The 17,164-nt window shown below is 43.1% G+C and overlaps 1 protein-coding gene and 1 long non-coding RNA gene across 11 annotated transcripts in view; one reads left to right on the forward strand and one right to left on the reverse strand.

Annotated features, from left to right (window-relative positions):
• Positions 1-10,901, reverse strand: part of LOC106577129 (folliculin) — a 27,659-nt gene extending 16,758 nt beyond the window's left edge. Inside the window, exons 1-3 of the mRNA XM_014154888.3 lie at positions 10,602-10,901; positions 8,587-8,790; positions 8,169-8,315 (exon numbers count right to left, since the gene is read on the reverse strand). Coding sequence (XP_014010363.1) covers positions 8,169-8,315; positions 8,587-8,790 — 351 coding nt within the window. The 5' untranslated portion in view covers positions 10,602-10,901. The remainder of the gene's footprint in view (positions 1-8,168; positions 8,316-8,586; positions 8,791-10,601) is intronic.
• Positions 10,878-16,597, forward strand: LOC106577145 (uncharacterized). 10 transcript variants are annotated; one of them, XR_014380291.1, is made up of 5 exons: positions 11,111-11,215; positions 11,975-12,125; positions 13,833-13,993; positions 14,178-14,503; positions 15,010-16,597. It is a non-coding gene; the product is annotated as an uncharacterized LOC106577145 (long non-coding RNA). The 10 variants fall into 10 exon arrangements; XR_014380287.1 differs by lacking the exon at positions 13,833-13,993 and adding an exon at positions 11,433-11,601 and having other exon boundaries at positions 11,140-11,215; XR_014380285.1 differs by lacking the exon at positions 13,833-13,993 and adding an exon at positions 11,433-11,562 and having other exon boundaries at positions 11,140-11,215.
• Positions 16,598-17,164: the final 567 nt, after the last annotated feature.

The raw sequence follows: 17,164 nt of genomic DNA on the forward strand, positions 1-17,164 counted from the left end.
GGGACAGACCATACCAGGTGCTACTGGTGACAGCCTTTGCAGTACGAATAGCAGAAAGAGCCACATGGGTCCATATTACACACTGCAAGAGGGTAAGACACACTGACACTGTCGAACAAACACAGAGTTAGGAGAAGAACCGATAACCAGGTCAGAAAGGAGGTAAGAGTAGAGTTAGGGAAGGATGTCTCAATAGAGTTCTATGTAGATCAAATGGGGTCCTTAACCTCCTGGCAGTCTAGGACTCTGACTTCATGGGGAAGATATCTGTGCAAATCCCTGTGTAACTCATGGAATCAGGTCATAGCTCACACAGAAAAAGAGGGCTATGTCAATCCACACACCCAATATAGAAACAGATGGAGCATCGTAAAGGTCAGGGTTTTTGACTGTAACCCAGAGCAAGGGAAGTATTGCATAAAGGTACGGATAGCCATTAAAAGTGTAAAGAAAGAGGATTTAGGGATATGGTATGTTGGATTTGACCAGACGTCGGTTGACACTATGGTATCATTCAGAGTAGGAAAGCTAGAGGTGAGAGATAGTTCCATGACTAGCCAGAATACAAGCACAACCCCTGAGGACATGGATATCCCCCATGGTGCTGTCCAGAGTCAAAAGACCGGTAGGAATAATTCAGGCGAAAAATCTAAAGAAAGTGATAGAGGTGGAAACCGGGTTTGGGGATTCTAACCTATGGTTGGAATGGATTCAGTATACCGCTAGGTCAGTGGTCAAGGAAGAATGCTATGCATGCGCAACAGCCAAACCTCAGTTGACAACCATTCCCTTTCCACTCGATGGAAGTAATTCACCCAGGGGTGTGGCGTGTATGGTAAAGCTGTTCATGAAAACAGGGAAGCCAGACAACGACAGTTGTACTGAATTGCATTATTTGTATCCCCATGTGCCCACTAGGTCTCGACTTCCCTCTTTCACAGTCGCGGGAGGAGACTATTATTGTCTGGCCCGATACTTCCCCTACATCCCACCCGTGAGTGCTGTAAGGACATGCAATAGGACAGAGAACGTGACGACAACTGAGACAATGAGGGATCTGACTGGGTGGTTGAGTCTCGAGGATTTTAGTGAGATAAAAAGGCCTAGAGCGGATGTCTGGTGGTTGTGTGGGGGTATGAAGCTGTGGCCTAGCCTGCCTACAAATTGGACCACTACTTGTGCATTGGTACAATTCGGAATGCCTCTCACCCTTATCAAAGACAATGACCTAGTGCCAGGTAGAAGAGAGAGAAGGAGTGCTCCGTCAGGATCCTTCGACGATAGAATTTACATTGATAGCATTGCGGTTCCAAGGGGGGTGCCTGATGAGTTCAAAGCTAGGAATCAGATATGGGCTGGATTGGAATCAAGTTTTTTTTGGTGGTCGACCACCAATAAAAATGTGGATTGGATAAATTTATTATAATCAACAGCGGTTCATCAACTATACCAGGGATGCGATTCAAGGGTTAGCAGAAGAGACAGCTGCGACCACTTTAATGGTATTGCAGAATAGGATAGCTTTGGATATGCTTCTGGCTGAGAAGGGTGGTGTGTGTGTGATATTTGGACCTGAATGCTGTACTTTCATCCCCGATAACACAGCTCCAGACGGATCAGTGACTAAGGCCCTGGCTGGCTTAACCACCTTAGCTCATGAGTTAGCAGAGAATTCGGGGGTGGATACTTCCCTGACAGGATGGTTTGATAAAATGTTCGGGAAATGGAAAGGTGTTGTGAGTACTGTGTTGTGGGCTGCTTTCACCTGTGTGAGTGTGCTTGTGTTGTGTGGATGTTGTCTTGTCCCATGTGTGAGAGGTTTAATCACCAGAGCTTCAGAGAGATCGATGACGCAGCAGATGGTGAGATATGGACCGATTCCGCGCTCCGACTAGTGGGATGGCGAATACGGGCCTCCAGGCCTTGAAGATGGCTCTGTTTCTTTTAACCATGAGGAGCCAATGTTTGATGAAACCGTTTTCAACGTTTAGGTTGACTGTTCCTTTAATGATGATTATGATGAAAATCCTGTAAATGAAGTGTCATAATTGGAAATAGGTCCAGGACAGTCATTGATGAGTATCAGATGTATATTCATGTATTGGTTTTGTTAACTCTTGTATCACAATTGTGTTTACATATAGCGTGTGATTAAGTGTGTTTACATATAGCGTGTGATTAATTGTGTTTACATATAGCGTGTGATTAAGTGTGTTTACATATAGCGTGTGATTAATTGTGTTTACATATAGCGTGTGATTAATTGTGTTTACATATAGCGTGTGATTAATAGTGTTTTCATATAGCGTGTGATTATCAAAGTGTATTATTTAATCATTTAAGGGTGGAATGATAAGAGAATTATCTAATAAAGGTAAATTAATCAATAATCCATTATTAATTAATAGTTATGTAGCATGGATAATGAATAATTAAGGTACTGAATGGCTAGTCCCATAAGGCCTAGTAGAGGCCCGGGACAAAATGTGTATGTGTTTTAGTGGGCCTAAGAGAACAGTAGGCATCTGTTTGACCCGACCTAGAAACTTGGAGAGACTTTGGAGAAAACCGGGAGGTACCTCTCCAAGGTTTCTCTAATCTGGGGGGGGGGGGGGGGGGGGGGGGAGCACGGACAGCGCTGGGTTGTGAGAAATCCGAGGAGTGTTTCATATATCTAGTGCTTGTGAAGTTTGTATGTGCTTTAGCAGGGAGGGAACTATAAAATAAATGTCTTTGTTATTTGGACCTCAGAACGTTCTCTGAATAAAGCCGAATGTACCTTTTGCAGATGCTGAGTCTTTGTCTAATTATTAACCCATTGTCTTACAAACCTTGGGGATTAGTCAAAGTTTATTGATTGCTAATTATTATCATTAAGATATAAAATTCCATTAACAAGCTTTTGTAACCTTTGATGCAAGAGAGAAAGAGACAAGAAAGTAGTCAAGATGACTAGCTTGATTAAGTCTCCTCCATGTATATCTCACTAGGTCGGGGTTTTTTAGTCTCCAAATATCCACTATTTCTAATGTGTCCATAATATTTGTGATTTCCTTAAGGGCACGGTGATGATAGTTTGTAGAGTGATTACCTTTACGGTCCATTGAGGTACTTAACACTGTGTTATAGTCTCCTACCATAATGATTAGATCATTTGTTGCCTGTAAGTTCAATAAATTGGTATAAATGTTTTCGAATAAGTGTGGATCATCCTGATTTGGACCATATAGATTAATGAGCCAAATGTCTTTTTCGTCCACTTTCATTTTCAAAAGGATCCACCTTCCTTGCGAATCATTCCTGATTTTTTGCACATTCAGATCGAAATTTTTGTTAATTAATATCATCACACCCTTTGAGTTCCTTTGTCCATGACAAAACATTATTTCACCACCCCATTCCTTTTTCCATGCAACTTCATCTAAAGATGTAGAGTGAGTTTCCTGTAAACAGTATATGTTATATTCCTTTTCTTTTAGCCATGTAAAGACTGATCTTTTTTTAATAATCTGCCAAACCGTTACAATTATAACTAGCTATACTTATTTCACCCCTTACCATAACTAGATACTATTCTCAGGCTAAATTTACCATAATTAGTGATTGTAAAGTTACTGCCACCAGAGGTATATTGAAGGTCATAACTAGAGCTTTCAAATGTCTGATATTTAGAATTCAAGAAATAGGTTCTAGCAATATTCTTTTTATTCCCTTGCCTGTTTGCCTGTGAGCCAATGCCACAGATGTTCGAAAATTTAGACAAATTATGTGTGTAACAAATCTGAGTAGGTTGACGTGTATGATATTGGATATGATATAATGAGAGTGTGTATGATGTCTGTATAAGAGTAAGACTATAATGTGTGATGTCCAAATAAATAATAACTCTGCCAATTTGCATGTTTGAGTGTCTATGTGTGTAACATGTAGTGCGCATAGCCTTAATATTCATAATTGTAATCCATATCGTATCACCATCATAGTTGCATCATAATTACCTTTAACATAATTGAAAAACACATCCCAGCATTTCCATAGCAATTGACGTTTCACATGATCATGAGAGACCTTGCATTACTCTAGAGATGGCTTCACAACAGTACAAATGTATTCCGTACAATATGTTATTATTCACCAATGCCCCTATTTTGATATATATAAACTTGTTGACAAATACATAAAAAGATAGACAAACAATAAACACATTGAATTATAAAACAGTTCTCGACAATAGAGAGAGAGAAGAGAAGAGAAAAGAGAGAAAGAGGGAGTGAGAGAAGAGAGCGAGATCAGGTGTGTGTGTATGTATAGGTCCGTATGTGTAAGCAAGCATGTAGTTGAGTACGTGTGTGTTCATATCCACCTCATAATGTTCAGATATTTTAAACAGTTCCCATACCTTCTTTTTTTTCGTAACCTGAAGTCCCTGTAGAATTTAGTACAGCCATGGTGTTATGGAGCTGTCTCAGAATAGCTGTCCATCTATAAAGAGTTTGTCCACAATGATAAAGGCACGCCTACCATCCATCCTTTGTTGTCTTTGTACCGGATACAGTCTCTTACGACTTTCGTTTATCTCCTTTGGAAATTGGTCACTGAGACCGAATTTGGTCCCTTTAAGCTCCCTTCCTCTGCTTTTGATCAGCTCCTTTTGTTGGTAGTGTTCAAATGTTGCGATGATCGGTCGGGGACCCTTGGTCTTGTCGCTCCGAGTTCCAAGTCTGTGTACTCGGTGGAAAGCCACCTTGTTTACTGTCTCTATAGGAAGTTTCGATGTGGATTACATGAATTCTCTGATCGCGCCCTCTGGATTATTAGATGCGTCCTCAGGAATACCAGAAAAAAATTGATTTTCACGCATGCTACGACTTTGTATGTCTAGTAGTGTCTCCTTCATCACCCTGTTTTCCCTGAGTAGACAATCCATGTTGGAATCGTGTATTTTTACCTTGGCTGTGAGTGTCTTGTTTTCTCTTTGGAGCTTGAGAATTTCACTCTGGCTGAACTCCAAACTCCCCCTCAGCCCTGCTACCTCCTCACACAACTTTTCCATTGTTGCATGGATTCCAGCCAGAGCACTAGCCTCTACCTCAATGGTAAGTAAATCATCCGTGTCTGTAGATAAATCTGTTTTTCTTTTTTTTTGTCGTGTTAAAGTTATTTTGTGAGGTGGTTGGATCTTTCCACGAAGGGGTATGTTGTTCCTCCATAGCGTAAAGCTGTTGGTACTCGTCGATTTCCCTCAGGATCTGCTTGGTATCCAGATTGGCTCTATACTGCAACCAGTTGTTTTACAAAAAGATAACAATGAGTCTTTCCCACGATGACGACAGGTGTCTGTAGTACAGCCAGCTAGCACTCGCGGAATCCACGCAACAACAAAAAAGGAACACAAACTTGCAGTCCCAGCCGTAAAGGCTAACCGCGTTGTGGAATCCTTAGTAACAAAACTTTAGTTCGGATTAAAATCGATTTAATGAAAACGTTTTAATGTAAACAACAAACCAAGTGTAGACAGTACAGTGTCCTGTTGCGCGCTCTCTTTTTGAGTGTTTGGTTGGTGTAATTTTAGCGGGGGAAAAAATATTTTGCCTGGTCAAAATTCTGTGTGGCTGGTAGATTTTTTTTATCTACCTGCCACAATGGCTGGTGGCCCAAAAAGTAAATGTTATTTTGGCTTAAAAAGTAAATGTTATGCCCTGTTGGCTTAAAAAGCCACACCCAATAGCTGCCAATTCATTTCCATCAATATTGTACCGGTCTGTCTGTGTGGTGAACAGATTTGTTCATCACTCCGTGTGTAGCCAGTTGATGTGATAACCATCTCGTGGGTTGATAGAAACACTTCCCCAAAAACCTTCTCAATTCCAGGCTTACCTGGCAGAAGTATATCATGAGTAAGTATATCATTTGTATCTATTATTTGGTTATTTGCTAACTTTGCCATGAAATGAGCAGCAGCAGCGCAGAACCATCGCTTGACCGGCACATTCCTCACACCCTAGATGCACGATTAAAAGGGCCAGAGGCGCAAAGTGGAACTACACTCCAAAATAATTCGTTTTTTGTTTTCTTCCAGACCCCCCAAAAAATTGTCTTCTGCTGTGATTTAAGCATTGACATGGACTCAGTACATCCAATTGAATTGTTTCTCTATGAACAATTGTAATTTTCAGAGTGAAAATTCAAACTGAGAACATAATTTGGGAATATACAGTTGAAGTCAGAAGTTTACATACACCTTAGCCAAATACATTTAAACTCAGTTTTTCACAATTCCTGATATTTAATCCTACATAATTTTTACTACATAGTAAAAATTCCCTGTCTTAGGTCAGTTAGGATCACCACTTTATTTTAAGAATGTGAACTGTCAGAATAATAGCAGAGAGAATTATTTCTTTCAGCTTTTTTCTTTCATCACATTCCCAGTGGATCAGAAGTTTACATACACTCAATTAGTATTTGGTAGCATTGCCTTTAAATTGGTTAACTCGGGTCAAACGTTTCTGGTAGCCTTCCACAAGCTTCCCACAATAAGTTTGTTGAATTTTGGCCCTCCTCCTGACAGAGCTGGTGTAACTGAGTCAGGTTTGTAGGCCTCCTTGCTTCCTTCCTCATGATGCCATCTATTATGTGAATTGCACCAGACCCCCCTGCAGCAAAGCACCCCCACAACATGATGCTGCCACCCCTGTGCTTCACGGTTGGGATGGTGTTCTTCGGCTAGCAACCTTCCCCCTTTTTCCTCCAAACATAATGATGGTCATTATGGCCAAACAGTTCTATTTTTGTTTAATCAGACCAGAGGACATTTCTCCAAAAAGTATGATCTTTGTCCCCATATTCAGTTGTAAACCGTAGTCTGGCTTTATGGCGGTTTTGGAGCTGTGGCTTCTTCCTTGCTGAGCGGCCTTTTAGGCTATGTCGATATAGGACTCGTTTTACTGATGATATAGATACTTTTGTACCAAGTTCTTTTGCCGTTGTTCTGGGATTGATTTGCACTTTTCACACCAAAGTATGTTAATCTCTAGGAGACAGAACGCATCTCCTTCCTGAGCGGTATGACTACTGCATTGTCCCATGGTGTTTATACTTGCGCACTATTGTTTGAATGAATTTGATTTGAATTGTTTGATGAACGTGGTACTGTCAGGTGTTTGGAAATTGCTCCCAAGGATGAACCAGACTTGTGGTGGTCCACAATTTTATTTCTGAGGTCTTGGCTGATTTCTTTTGATTGTCCCATGATGTCAAGCAAAAAGGCACTGAGTTTGAAGGTAGGTCTTGAAATACATCCACAGGTACACCTCCAATTGACTCAAATGATGTCAATTAGCCTATCAAAAGCTTATAAAGCCATGACATCATTTTCTGGAATTTTCCAAGCTGTTTAAAGGCACAGTCAACTTAGTGTATGTAAACTTCTGACCCACTGGAATTGTGATATAGTGAATTATAAGTGAAATAATCTGTAAACAATTGTTGGAAAAATGACTTGTGTCATGCACAAAGTAAATGTCCTAACTGACTTGCCAAAACGATAGTTTGTTAACAAGAAATTTGTGGAGTGGTTGAAAAACTAGTTTTAATGACTCCAACCTAAGTGTATGGAAACTTCCGACTTCAACTATATATAAAATATTTTATAGGGCCCCCCTTAGAGTTGTTTAACCATTATTTTACCAGGTATATTGACAGAAAACATAGTGCACTACTTTCTATTGTACAGTAAGGACACGGAAGAGTTGCAGGGGAGAGAAGAAGAATGTGCCTATTTGAAAGCTTGAGAAAAAAAACTTTTTTTTTTTTAAAGTAGCTCTCACGCTAGAAAAGGTTGGAGACCCCTGTTATATATTGTCACATACACCGAATAGCTGCAGTGAAATGTCTTGTTTATAGGGTCAACCATAGTACAGCACCCCTGGAGATAATTAGGGTTAAATGCCTTGCTCAAGGGCACATTGACAGATTCTTTATCTTGTCGGCTTGGGTATTAGAACCAGCAACCTTTTCGTTACTGTCCTAATGCTCTAACCGCTAGGTTACCTGCCACCCTTAACTTAAGGCTTGTGTATTGACAAACAGTCATGAGTCTTAATGCAAGAAAAATGGCAACACGCACGCTCACACATACACACACAAACAAACACACAGGTGGTTACCTCACAGCTGAGGCTGCGTACGCAGGCCTGGCGGACCACACTGAAGAGCTGGGGTTGCCTGGGGTGTTGGTGGCTGAGGAACCGGATGCCTGTCTCACTGTCCACACTGACGAAGCCAGGGTGAGACGCTGGGAGAGACCGGCAGCCCTGACAAAGAGATGGAGAGAGACAGGGAGTGAATGAGAGAGAGAGAGTGAGTGAGTGAGTGAGTGAGTGAGTGAGTGAGTGAGTGAGTGGGGGGGGGAGTGAGTGAGTGAGTGAGTGAGTGAGGTGAGTGAGTGAGTGAGTGAGTGGGGGGAAGAGGGAGAGAAAACGAGATGGCCAGAAAGAATAGTTATTAGACAAAACAAATTAGTCAATGTAATTTCTATTCTGTCTGTTCAGCCCTTCACTCATCTCACACACACATCTCCCTCACCTCGCACATGTCTCCTCTCTGTGTAGCTGAGCTGTTTGCCCTCATGGTGAGTCCCTCTCCCTCTCTGTCCGACTCCCTGTCCCCGGGTATGGGGGCACCAGCCTGGGAGGGTGTGGGGGACGGGGGGTGCAGCGCCTCGGTGCAGAACAGGGTTCGGGGGCCATGGAGCTCACAGAAATGACAGAGAGCTACCAGAGCATTCATCTGAAGGGGGAGAGAACAGGGCCGGCCCACCCATTAGGCAGGATTAGGCCGCCTACAGTGGCAGATTGACGAGGGCGGCATTTTCAAAGCTAAACTGACCAAGTACCAACAACACGCTAACCTTCGGATTTCAGTGTATTAGTGGGGTTTGAAAAAAGCACCCCATGTTCAATGCCGCTATTACCGAATTTCCTGGAATCGCACAAGGTTGGTATTTAAAAAAACATTTTTCTTTGTTATTTTGCAGACGCTCCCAAGTGGCACAGCGGTCTAAGGCACCGCATCTCAGTGCTAGAGGCGTCACTACGGACCTTGGTTCGATTCCAGGCTGTATCACAACCAGCCGTGATTGGGAGTCCCATAGGGCGGTGCACAATTGGCCCAGCGTCATCCAGGTTTGGCCAGGGTAGGCCGTCATTGTAAATAAGAATTTGTTCTTAACTGACTTGCCTAGTTAAATAATAAAAGAAATCTAGAGCAACTTGCAGTAGTGAGTGCATATATTTTCATATTTGTTCATACTGGTCCCACGTGGGAATCAAACCTACAACCCTGGCATTGCAAGTACCATGCTCTACCAACTGAGCCACACGGGACCATACGAAGTTGTGACAATCTGGATACCACCCAAGCCTACTTACTGTCTAGGAGTTACACCCAGTGGGCTAAATTGTCATGATAATCAGTGGCTTCATGTTTGTATCCATACATTTTTGATGAGATGATCATAGCGAAAAATAAAATACTTCTGCATTTCCCGCTGTGTAAACACATTGATTCTCATTACATATAGGCTCTGGACAACTTCTGATAAAGTTTGGTAGTTGATATTCAGAGCTTAAGGAGCCAAAATGATTAGTCACAGGAATCAGGATTAATAAAGCCAATGCAAATGCCTGTTTTACAAAAGGTAGGCCTACCACATGGATGGGCATTCTAAAAATGTAAGGGGGGCCTAAACTGTAGGCTACACCTCAGTAAGCATGGGTCAATGTCTTTTGAACGTCTTCTTTGGGTGCTGTTCGAACCCGCATCTTTAAAAAAAAAAATGTAGGACCAGCCTTTCAACACCCATGGACCAAAACAAATCTGAACCAAACATAGACATTTATATTTGGTCCGGTCCAGGCTTGATTTCAACCTCCACGGACATATGGTCCTGACCAGCCTATATTTGGCTCAAACATAGACATCTATAATTGGTTCAGATTAGATCCGGTCCGGACCCAAACATTTTACCAGACCAAATCTGTACCAATCATAGACATCTATGTTTCACAAGTTTGGTCAGTAAAGAAAATTAGAGTACAGTATAATACAGCAGAGCACAGTATAGGAACGTATAGTTCAGTACAGTAGCACAGTACAGTATACTGTATTGTACCCTACTTTACTCTAATGTACTCCACCGATGTACTTCACTTTTCATTCCTAACCTAAAATAAACCTAACTTCAACGTCTGGAAAATATATATGTTAGATGGCTTTTTAACGTAATTTTGTTTACTGGGACCATTCTAGTTTGGCGGGGGTATAGGAGGTCGACAATTTGTTTTGCCTGGCCTATAGCGGCAGAACAGCCAGCACCTGGCCCGGGAGAGAACGGCCAACACCTGGCCTGGGAGAGAACGGCCAACACCTGGCCTGGGAGAGATGACTGGTGATCAGAGGTGTGTTATTGTCAATACTTTGTCTTTGGATTCAGTGTAAACATTGATGATGTATTACCTTTCTGTGTAATCAAGTTGAATTGCTGGGGAAAGTTTCCTACAACCTTTCTAAATGGAAACCTATAAATCAAGCACACTTACCTTGATTAAAGCAGCGTGAACAATCACTGCAACAAATTACAGGCGATCAGATTGCATCAAAACATCACAAAAGGACATTACTGACAAGCTAACCCCTAGCACAGCACGAACAAATGTCCCGAAAACAGATCATGATCATTTTTCTTAAAAGCATGGGAAATAAGTCGCCAATGCACACGCAAGTTCTAATTTCTAGTTTATTCACAAAAGTAGTCTTGTTGCTGTATTAGCCTTTGTTTATACTTTTTCACTGCTCTGGTACGCTCGCTCTCTAGGTTAGTGGTTGTCGTCATGTGATGAGGGGAGTCACGCGCTTTGGATCCAGGAGGACCGCACAGATGACGCACAGTTTTGGTATACTCTCTTCGGTAAGAAATTATAACAAACTATTGTCAATTTATAAACGGCCTAGTATAGAAAATATTATAGTATCAATTGTTTTGAGGATTTGAATGATTATTTAAACGAAGAGAAGAAAGCCAGTTCTCATCACTGACGTACATAGACCTACATTTCCCACAAGCCCCCTCAGTACAAACATACCAAAGGTCAAAGTGCACATTTACGGTAGCTTCAGACAGAATCTGTGAACAAGTTAGAGGGTGTACATTCAGGTAACTAACAACAATAATGTGTCATAATGCATATATTATACAGTACTACAGTATCGTTTTATTAATGTTTAACATGTTGGTGGCATTGTATAACTTGTTATCTTAACTCTTGGGTGTGTTGTAGTTACATCCTCATTAGGGCAGGCTACCTCTCAGCAGGTATATTTCACTGGTCACCCCCAAAGCCAATTCCTGCTTTGGTCGTCTTTCCTTCCAGTTCTCTGCTGCCAATGACTGGAACGAACTGCAAACATGAGTCTCCAGCTTCAGAGATATCTCCCTCACTAGCTTTAAGCACCAGCTGTCAGAGCAGCTCACAGATCCCCGCACCTGTACATAGCCCATCTGTAAACAGCCCATCTATCTACCTACCTCATCCCCATACTGTATTTATTTATTTATCTTGCTCCTTTGCACCCCAGTATCTCTACTTGCACATTCATCTTCTGCACATCTACCATTCCAGTGTTTAATTGCTATATTGTAATTACTTCGCCACCATGGCCTATTTATTGCCTTAACTCACTGTATATAGACTTTTTGTTTTCTTTTGTTCTACTGTATTATTGACTGTATGTTTTGTTTATTCCATGTGTAACTCTGTGTTGTTGTATGTGTCAAATTGCTATGCTTTATCTTGGCCAGGTCGCAGTTACAAATGAGAACTTGTTCTCAACTAGCCTACCTGGTTAAATAAAGGTGAAAAAAACAAAAAAAACAGAGTTAACACTTTTGTATAATAATCTTTTACACCCACAGGTTGATTGACTATGGCGTCAGAGGAGACAGGTGTGCCTTTGGACTGCTGAGAACCTGGAGGACAGGAGAGCACAGGAGCATAGAGCTACAGAGGGGCCAAAGACAGAGGTCCCAGCCAGTCCCAGCCAAGATGGACCTCAGGTGACGGCAGGTAATGTTTTGTCATTCAGTTGGATTCTGTGTGCACTGCTGGTACGTGTACACATATGAGATGTAGGCCTAACTAGGGCATATACGCTTCTTTAGAGGCAGAGCAGAAATGACGGTGAAAGAGAGTGTTCATATTTTGATAATTACACAATACTGAAGTTTATCTAGGTATGGTCAAATTATGAAGGACCGTTTTTAATATCGTGGTACCTAGGAAGTTGGGTGTTCACCAGTCGAGGCTGGTGGGAGGAACTATATGAGGATGGGCTCATTGTAATGGCTTGAATGGAATACATGGAACGGAGTCAAACGTGGTTTTCATATGTGCGATGTGCTTGATATCATTCCAGGCTTTTCAATGTGACCATCCTCCCATAGCTCCTCCCACCAGCCTCCACTGGTGTTCACCCCATCCTCATCTTCTCTAAAGGAAGTCTGGGTTTGCCTGAGTAACGATATGTTCCACACTGATTGTATCTTAAGCTACACTCGCAATAACATCTGCTAACCATGTGTATGTGACCAATAAGATTTGATTTGATTTGTGTTGTTAAGTTCTAATTCTCAAGAGTAAATAACTCAACGGACACCATGAAAGCTTAACCAAGTTTATTTCTTCCCAGAGGATCAATACAGCTGCATTAGACAAAACATGATTCCACCAACACAAGTATATATACTCCAATTTAGGCACTCTTCCTTCTCTCTAATCGGTACATATTTTATGGTTCGACAGGAAGACGAAGTTATAGGGTAATAAACCATTGTTTCTCCCTTAAGGGGATCTGACCTGACCTCAGCCCCCTTGATGCCTAATCCAAAGATCTCCACCCGTATCCCCTATAGCAATCCTGTGACTTCCTCCTGTCCACCCAACACATTCCAAAGCCATCTGACTCCTATAGATAACCATTAACTTCTGATGTAAAAACCAGTCTCTATCACTCCTCAGATACTATACTTCTGAGTATAACAATGTTCCAAGTTTAACCCAGAATCTAACAGTGTATTCATCAGACAGTATGATCTCTCTGAGATCTGCTTGTATTATTACCTGTTATTACTTTTCTATTATCTCTCTATTGTCTTTCTCTCTCCTTTGTTGATTAATTAACAACCCTGTTGTCTAGGTATTAATTGAAAGGAAAAACCAAAAACCAGCAGACACTAGGTCCTCCATGGAATGAGTCTGACACCCCTGACATAATGAGTCCTGCTTGTCCTAATCAGAAGTTGCACAACGACAGGCTCATTAAAGTGAATCTGATTTAGTCGACTTTTATCACTTATATCTGCACCAGAGCAGAAACAGGAAGAGATCAACAATTTCCATCAGCACTCAGTAACGTTAGCTGGCCCAGAATGTACTCTCATGTCCATACAGGTAGGTAGGTAGGTAGGTAGGTAGTTGTAGCTATTACCTGTAAGTGAGTTGTAGGCCTTTCTGATTTGTTGGGGAAGACTTTACTGTAGACCAGTGGGATGTCAGCATTGAAGGGTCCTATCCTCCCAGAGTAAGTCAAAGCAACGTAGAATGCCACTTCTGGCCTGTCTGTGAATACAATTTCATGTATGTTATTTCACATTGTATGTTATTTCACATTATATGATATAGTATACACAGTAATCCTACACCTGTAAAGAAAATGTAAATGTGGCGCAGTGACTACATTTTGTGTGTTTTCTAACCAGCATTCTCCTTCTTCAGCTCCTCCACCTCTCTCACTGGCACTCAGTCTGGCCTCCTGGGCTAGAGAGACACTTCAGAGCAAATATGAACTCTTCAAAGATCTGTCATCATTAAGCCCTTTCAATACTGTACCTGAGTTCTCATTCTCACTGGCTGTCCCTGGCCTGCATGGCTGACAGGTCTGCTGCTTGGCCTGGAATTAGAAAGAACAAAAACAGAGAACATATTTTGAGAGCTGTAGATCCTTAAACTGTTACAATGATAAATAAATACAAATTCTATATTATCTTTTCAGCTCTTTAATATTTATTTCAGGGACTGCAATAACATACAGAACAATATGCTATTTTGTTCTCCCCTCAGGATCAACCAAGAAGCTCTGCATGTGTACAGCCGATGATGTCATCTCTCGGATACTGTGAGACCCGTCGGTGGAGCCGGCGGACTTTGTGGTGGGGTACGTGGACCGCTTGGGGTGCTGGAGTGGCCCTTCTCTGAGTTCAACTGGGACATCGACCCCTGCGATTGTGACTACTCCTCTGAGCTACTCCTGCCCAGACACAGGATTCACTACTTCACCCATAGAGGGCGTAGAGTCTGGGACCGCAACAACAGGACTGACGGGGTGTTTGGATCCACTGGACAGTGTCTGGTGGCCCCCTTTGGGCAGGAGGAGGAGCAAGAGCAGGGTAAGAGAGAGCGAGGAGGAAGCAAGGGCGAGGGAGGGTGGAATGTAGGGAGAGAGGGTGAGGGAAAGGAAGGCAAGAGGGTAAGGTGGGAGAGAGGGCGAGAGGGAGGAAGGTAGGGAGAGAGGTCGAGGGTGGGAGAGAGGGAGGGGAGGGAGGGAGGTAGGGAGAGAGGGGAGGGAGGTAGGGAGAGAGGGCGAGGGAGGGAAGGAAGGAAGGATAGAAGGCGAGGGAGGAGGGGAGGGAGGGAGGGCAAGGAAGGTAGGTAGAGAGAGCAAGGAAGGTAGGTAGAGAGGGCGAGGAAGGTAGGTAGAGAGGCGAGGAAGGTAGGGAGAGAGGTCGAGGAATGTAGGGAGAGAGAGGAAGGGAGAGAGGGAGGGAAGGGAGGAAGGTAGGGAGTTCCACAGCTCTAGAACCTGGATTAACATATTGTTCTACTTCACTTTGTTAGTCTATAACATGTTTTTGTCATTATGTTTGGTTAACCTTCAAAATCTGCTTGTTGGCAGGGACAGGGACACAAGATGTTGAACAACAAGACCCCAAAAACGACCACCGTGAATCAAGAGAAGAACAAGATGGAGTCATCACTACAGAGGAGGGTGAAGAGTCCCTGATAAAACAGGATGTTGAAAACGGACACTTGGAGGAAAGAAATCAGAGCAAGACAATTATTCAGATGCCTGAGTCGACCAGACCAGGCACAGGAAGTACTCCACTGAACCAACAGGAAGCAGGAAAATAATCAGAACCCTTGGAAGAGGACGTTGGGAAGGATTCCGTTTTAGTCGTCATAGTATCCCAGAGAGAAAGCGAGAGCAGGGGGGAGGAAGGTGAGAAGGAGGAAGAATGGAAAGATTACTGGGATGGAGAGAAAGGCCCAGACCTAGCCCAGTGTCCGTCTGTGCCTGTGGAGCAGAGAACAGAGAGGGGTGGAGGCCGGCCTTCCAAACGTAAGCCCACCCACTTCATCACCTTCCGGGCCAACACTCCCTCCTTCCAGCACCTTCAGGAGGAGCTCACTTTCCTCCTCCCCTCATCCACCCCTCATTGATTGCCCCCCTCCTCCCTCCACGTCACCCTCTGTCTCCTGGTCCTCCCCGGCCCAGCCGAGGTCACTGGCGCTGGGGAGATGCTCCAACGCTTTGCCTACCTGGACCGCAACCCCCCTGTGGCCGTCTCCTTCCCCCTGAAACTGAAGCACTTTGGTGGGAAGATTCTCTACCTGAGCCCTCAGCCTCAGCCCCACCTCCAGCAGCTAAATGCTGGCCTACAGGAGGCCTTCAGAGAGCAGGGCTGGCTGCACAGGGACTCCTTCAACCCACGCTACCATCTCACCCTGGCCAAGGTGAAGGACCGGGAGGGGGCGAGGGTGTTTGAGGGGGTGGGGGAGCTGAAGGTGGATAAGGGGGTGAATTATGGGTGACTGCCTATAAATAGGCTACACCTGTGTAGCATGGGGATGACTGGGGATGGGTTTTATGAGACACTGTGTTTGGTCTGTGTTTGTGTTTGGTTAGGTATGGAGGTGCTATTTTACAAAGCACAGAACCCACATTTCCACACCTCACAGTCTCCATAGTTTTATATTGAAAGGTGCGATATGCAGAAATCGCTCCGCCATTTCCTGGTTGCTGAAATTCAAATAGAATGCCTAATTTCAGTTTGTGACCAAACAAGCAATCATTGCTGGTTTTGTGTAGAGAATCATTGTACCATCTAAACCGCTGTAAAATATATTTTCAATAACCAAAATATTGTATTTTCAGCTTTTTGAAGCTGGTGTACAAAACCGGAAGTAAAACACACAACAATGAAACTTAAGAACGGGAAGCATAGAAATAGCACTGTTCTTAAGTTTCATTGTTGTGTCTTTTACTTCCATCAGGGTAACTGCATCTCAACCAATCAATTCTTACTTTGCGTCTACAGACATGATTTTATAATTGCAATAAGATGAATTTAATATGAATATTTTAATATAATCCAACAGAAACCCACTGATCGCTGCTACGTTGATCATGTAAAATGTCTGCTTTTACAAAGAATTATGACATTTGGATTGCCAAGGACATTAAATATTGAACTTGTAATTTTTGTGAATGTCTGAGTGGTGATATTTCTGTGTAACAGCAGAGGGATGGGGGGAGGATAGAGGGATAGAGAGCTGGATGGACAAAGGAGAGAGAGGGATGGGGGAGAGGGAGAGAGGAGCGGGAGGGATGAAAAAGGAGAGAGCGGGATGTAGAGGAGAAATAGATGGAGAGAGGGGGATGGAGAGTGAAGAGGGATGTATGATAAAGGGAGGATAAGATGAGGGGCTTGAGAGAGGAAATAGAGGAGAGAGGATGGCTGCTACAGTATAGTGCTGGGACTGAATGGAGGCACGGTTAACTCTCTCTGAGTAACTCTTGCATACGTAATATAATTTTCTCTCCCCCGTTTTCCTCCTAGATACACGCACACTAGTGTGTTCTCTCTCTCTCTCACTCCCGTACGCTCCCTTGCTCGCATTATCTCTCTGACTCCCTTCCCCCACTCCCTTTCAGTGACACAGAAAAACGAACGCCACCCCTCCCTCTCGCTCTCTCGTTCTCCCCCATCCTCCAATGGCACACAAACACCCTGGTCTCTCATTCCACCCGCTCTCACTTTGTTTTTATT

The sequence above is a fragment of the Salmo salar genome, chromosome 02 (genome assembly GCF_965601325.2).
Source record: "Salmo salar chromosome 02, fSalSal1, whole genome shotgun sequence".
Classification (NCBI taxonomy): Eukaryota; Metazoa; Chordata; class Actinopteri; order Salmoniformes; family Salmonidae; genus Salmo; species Salmo salar.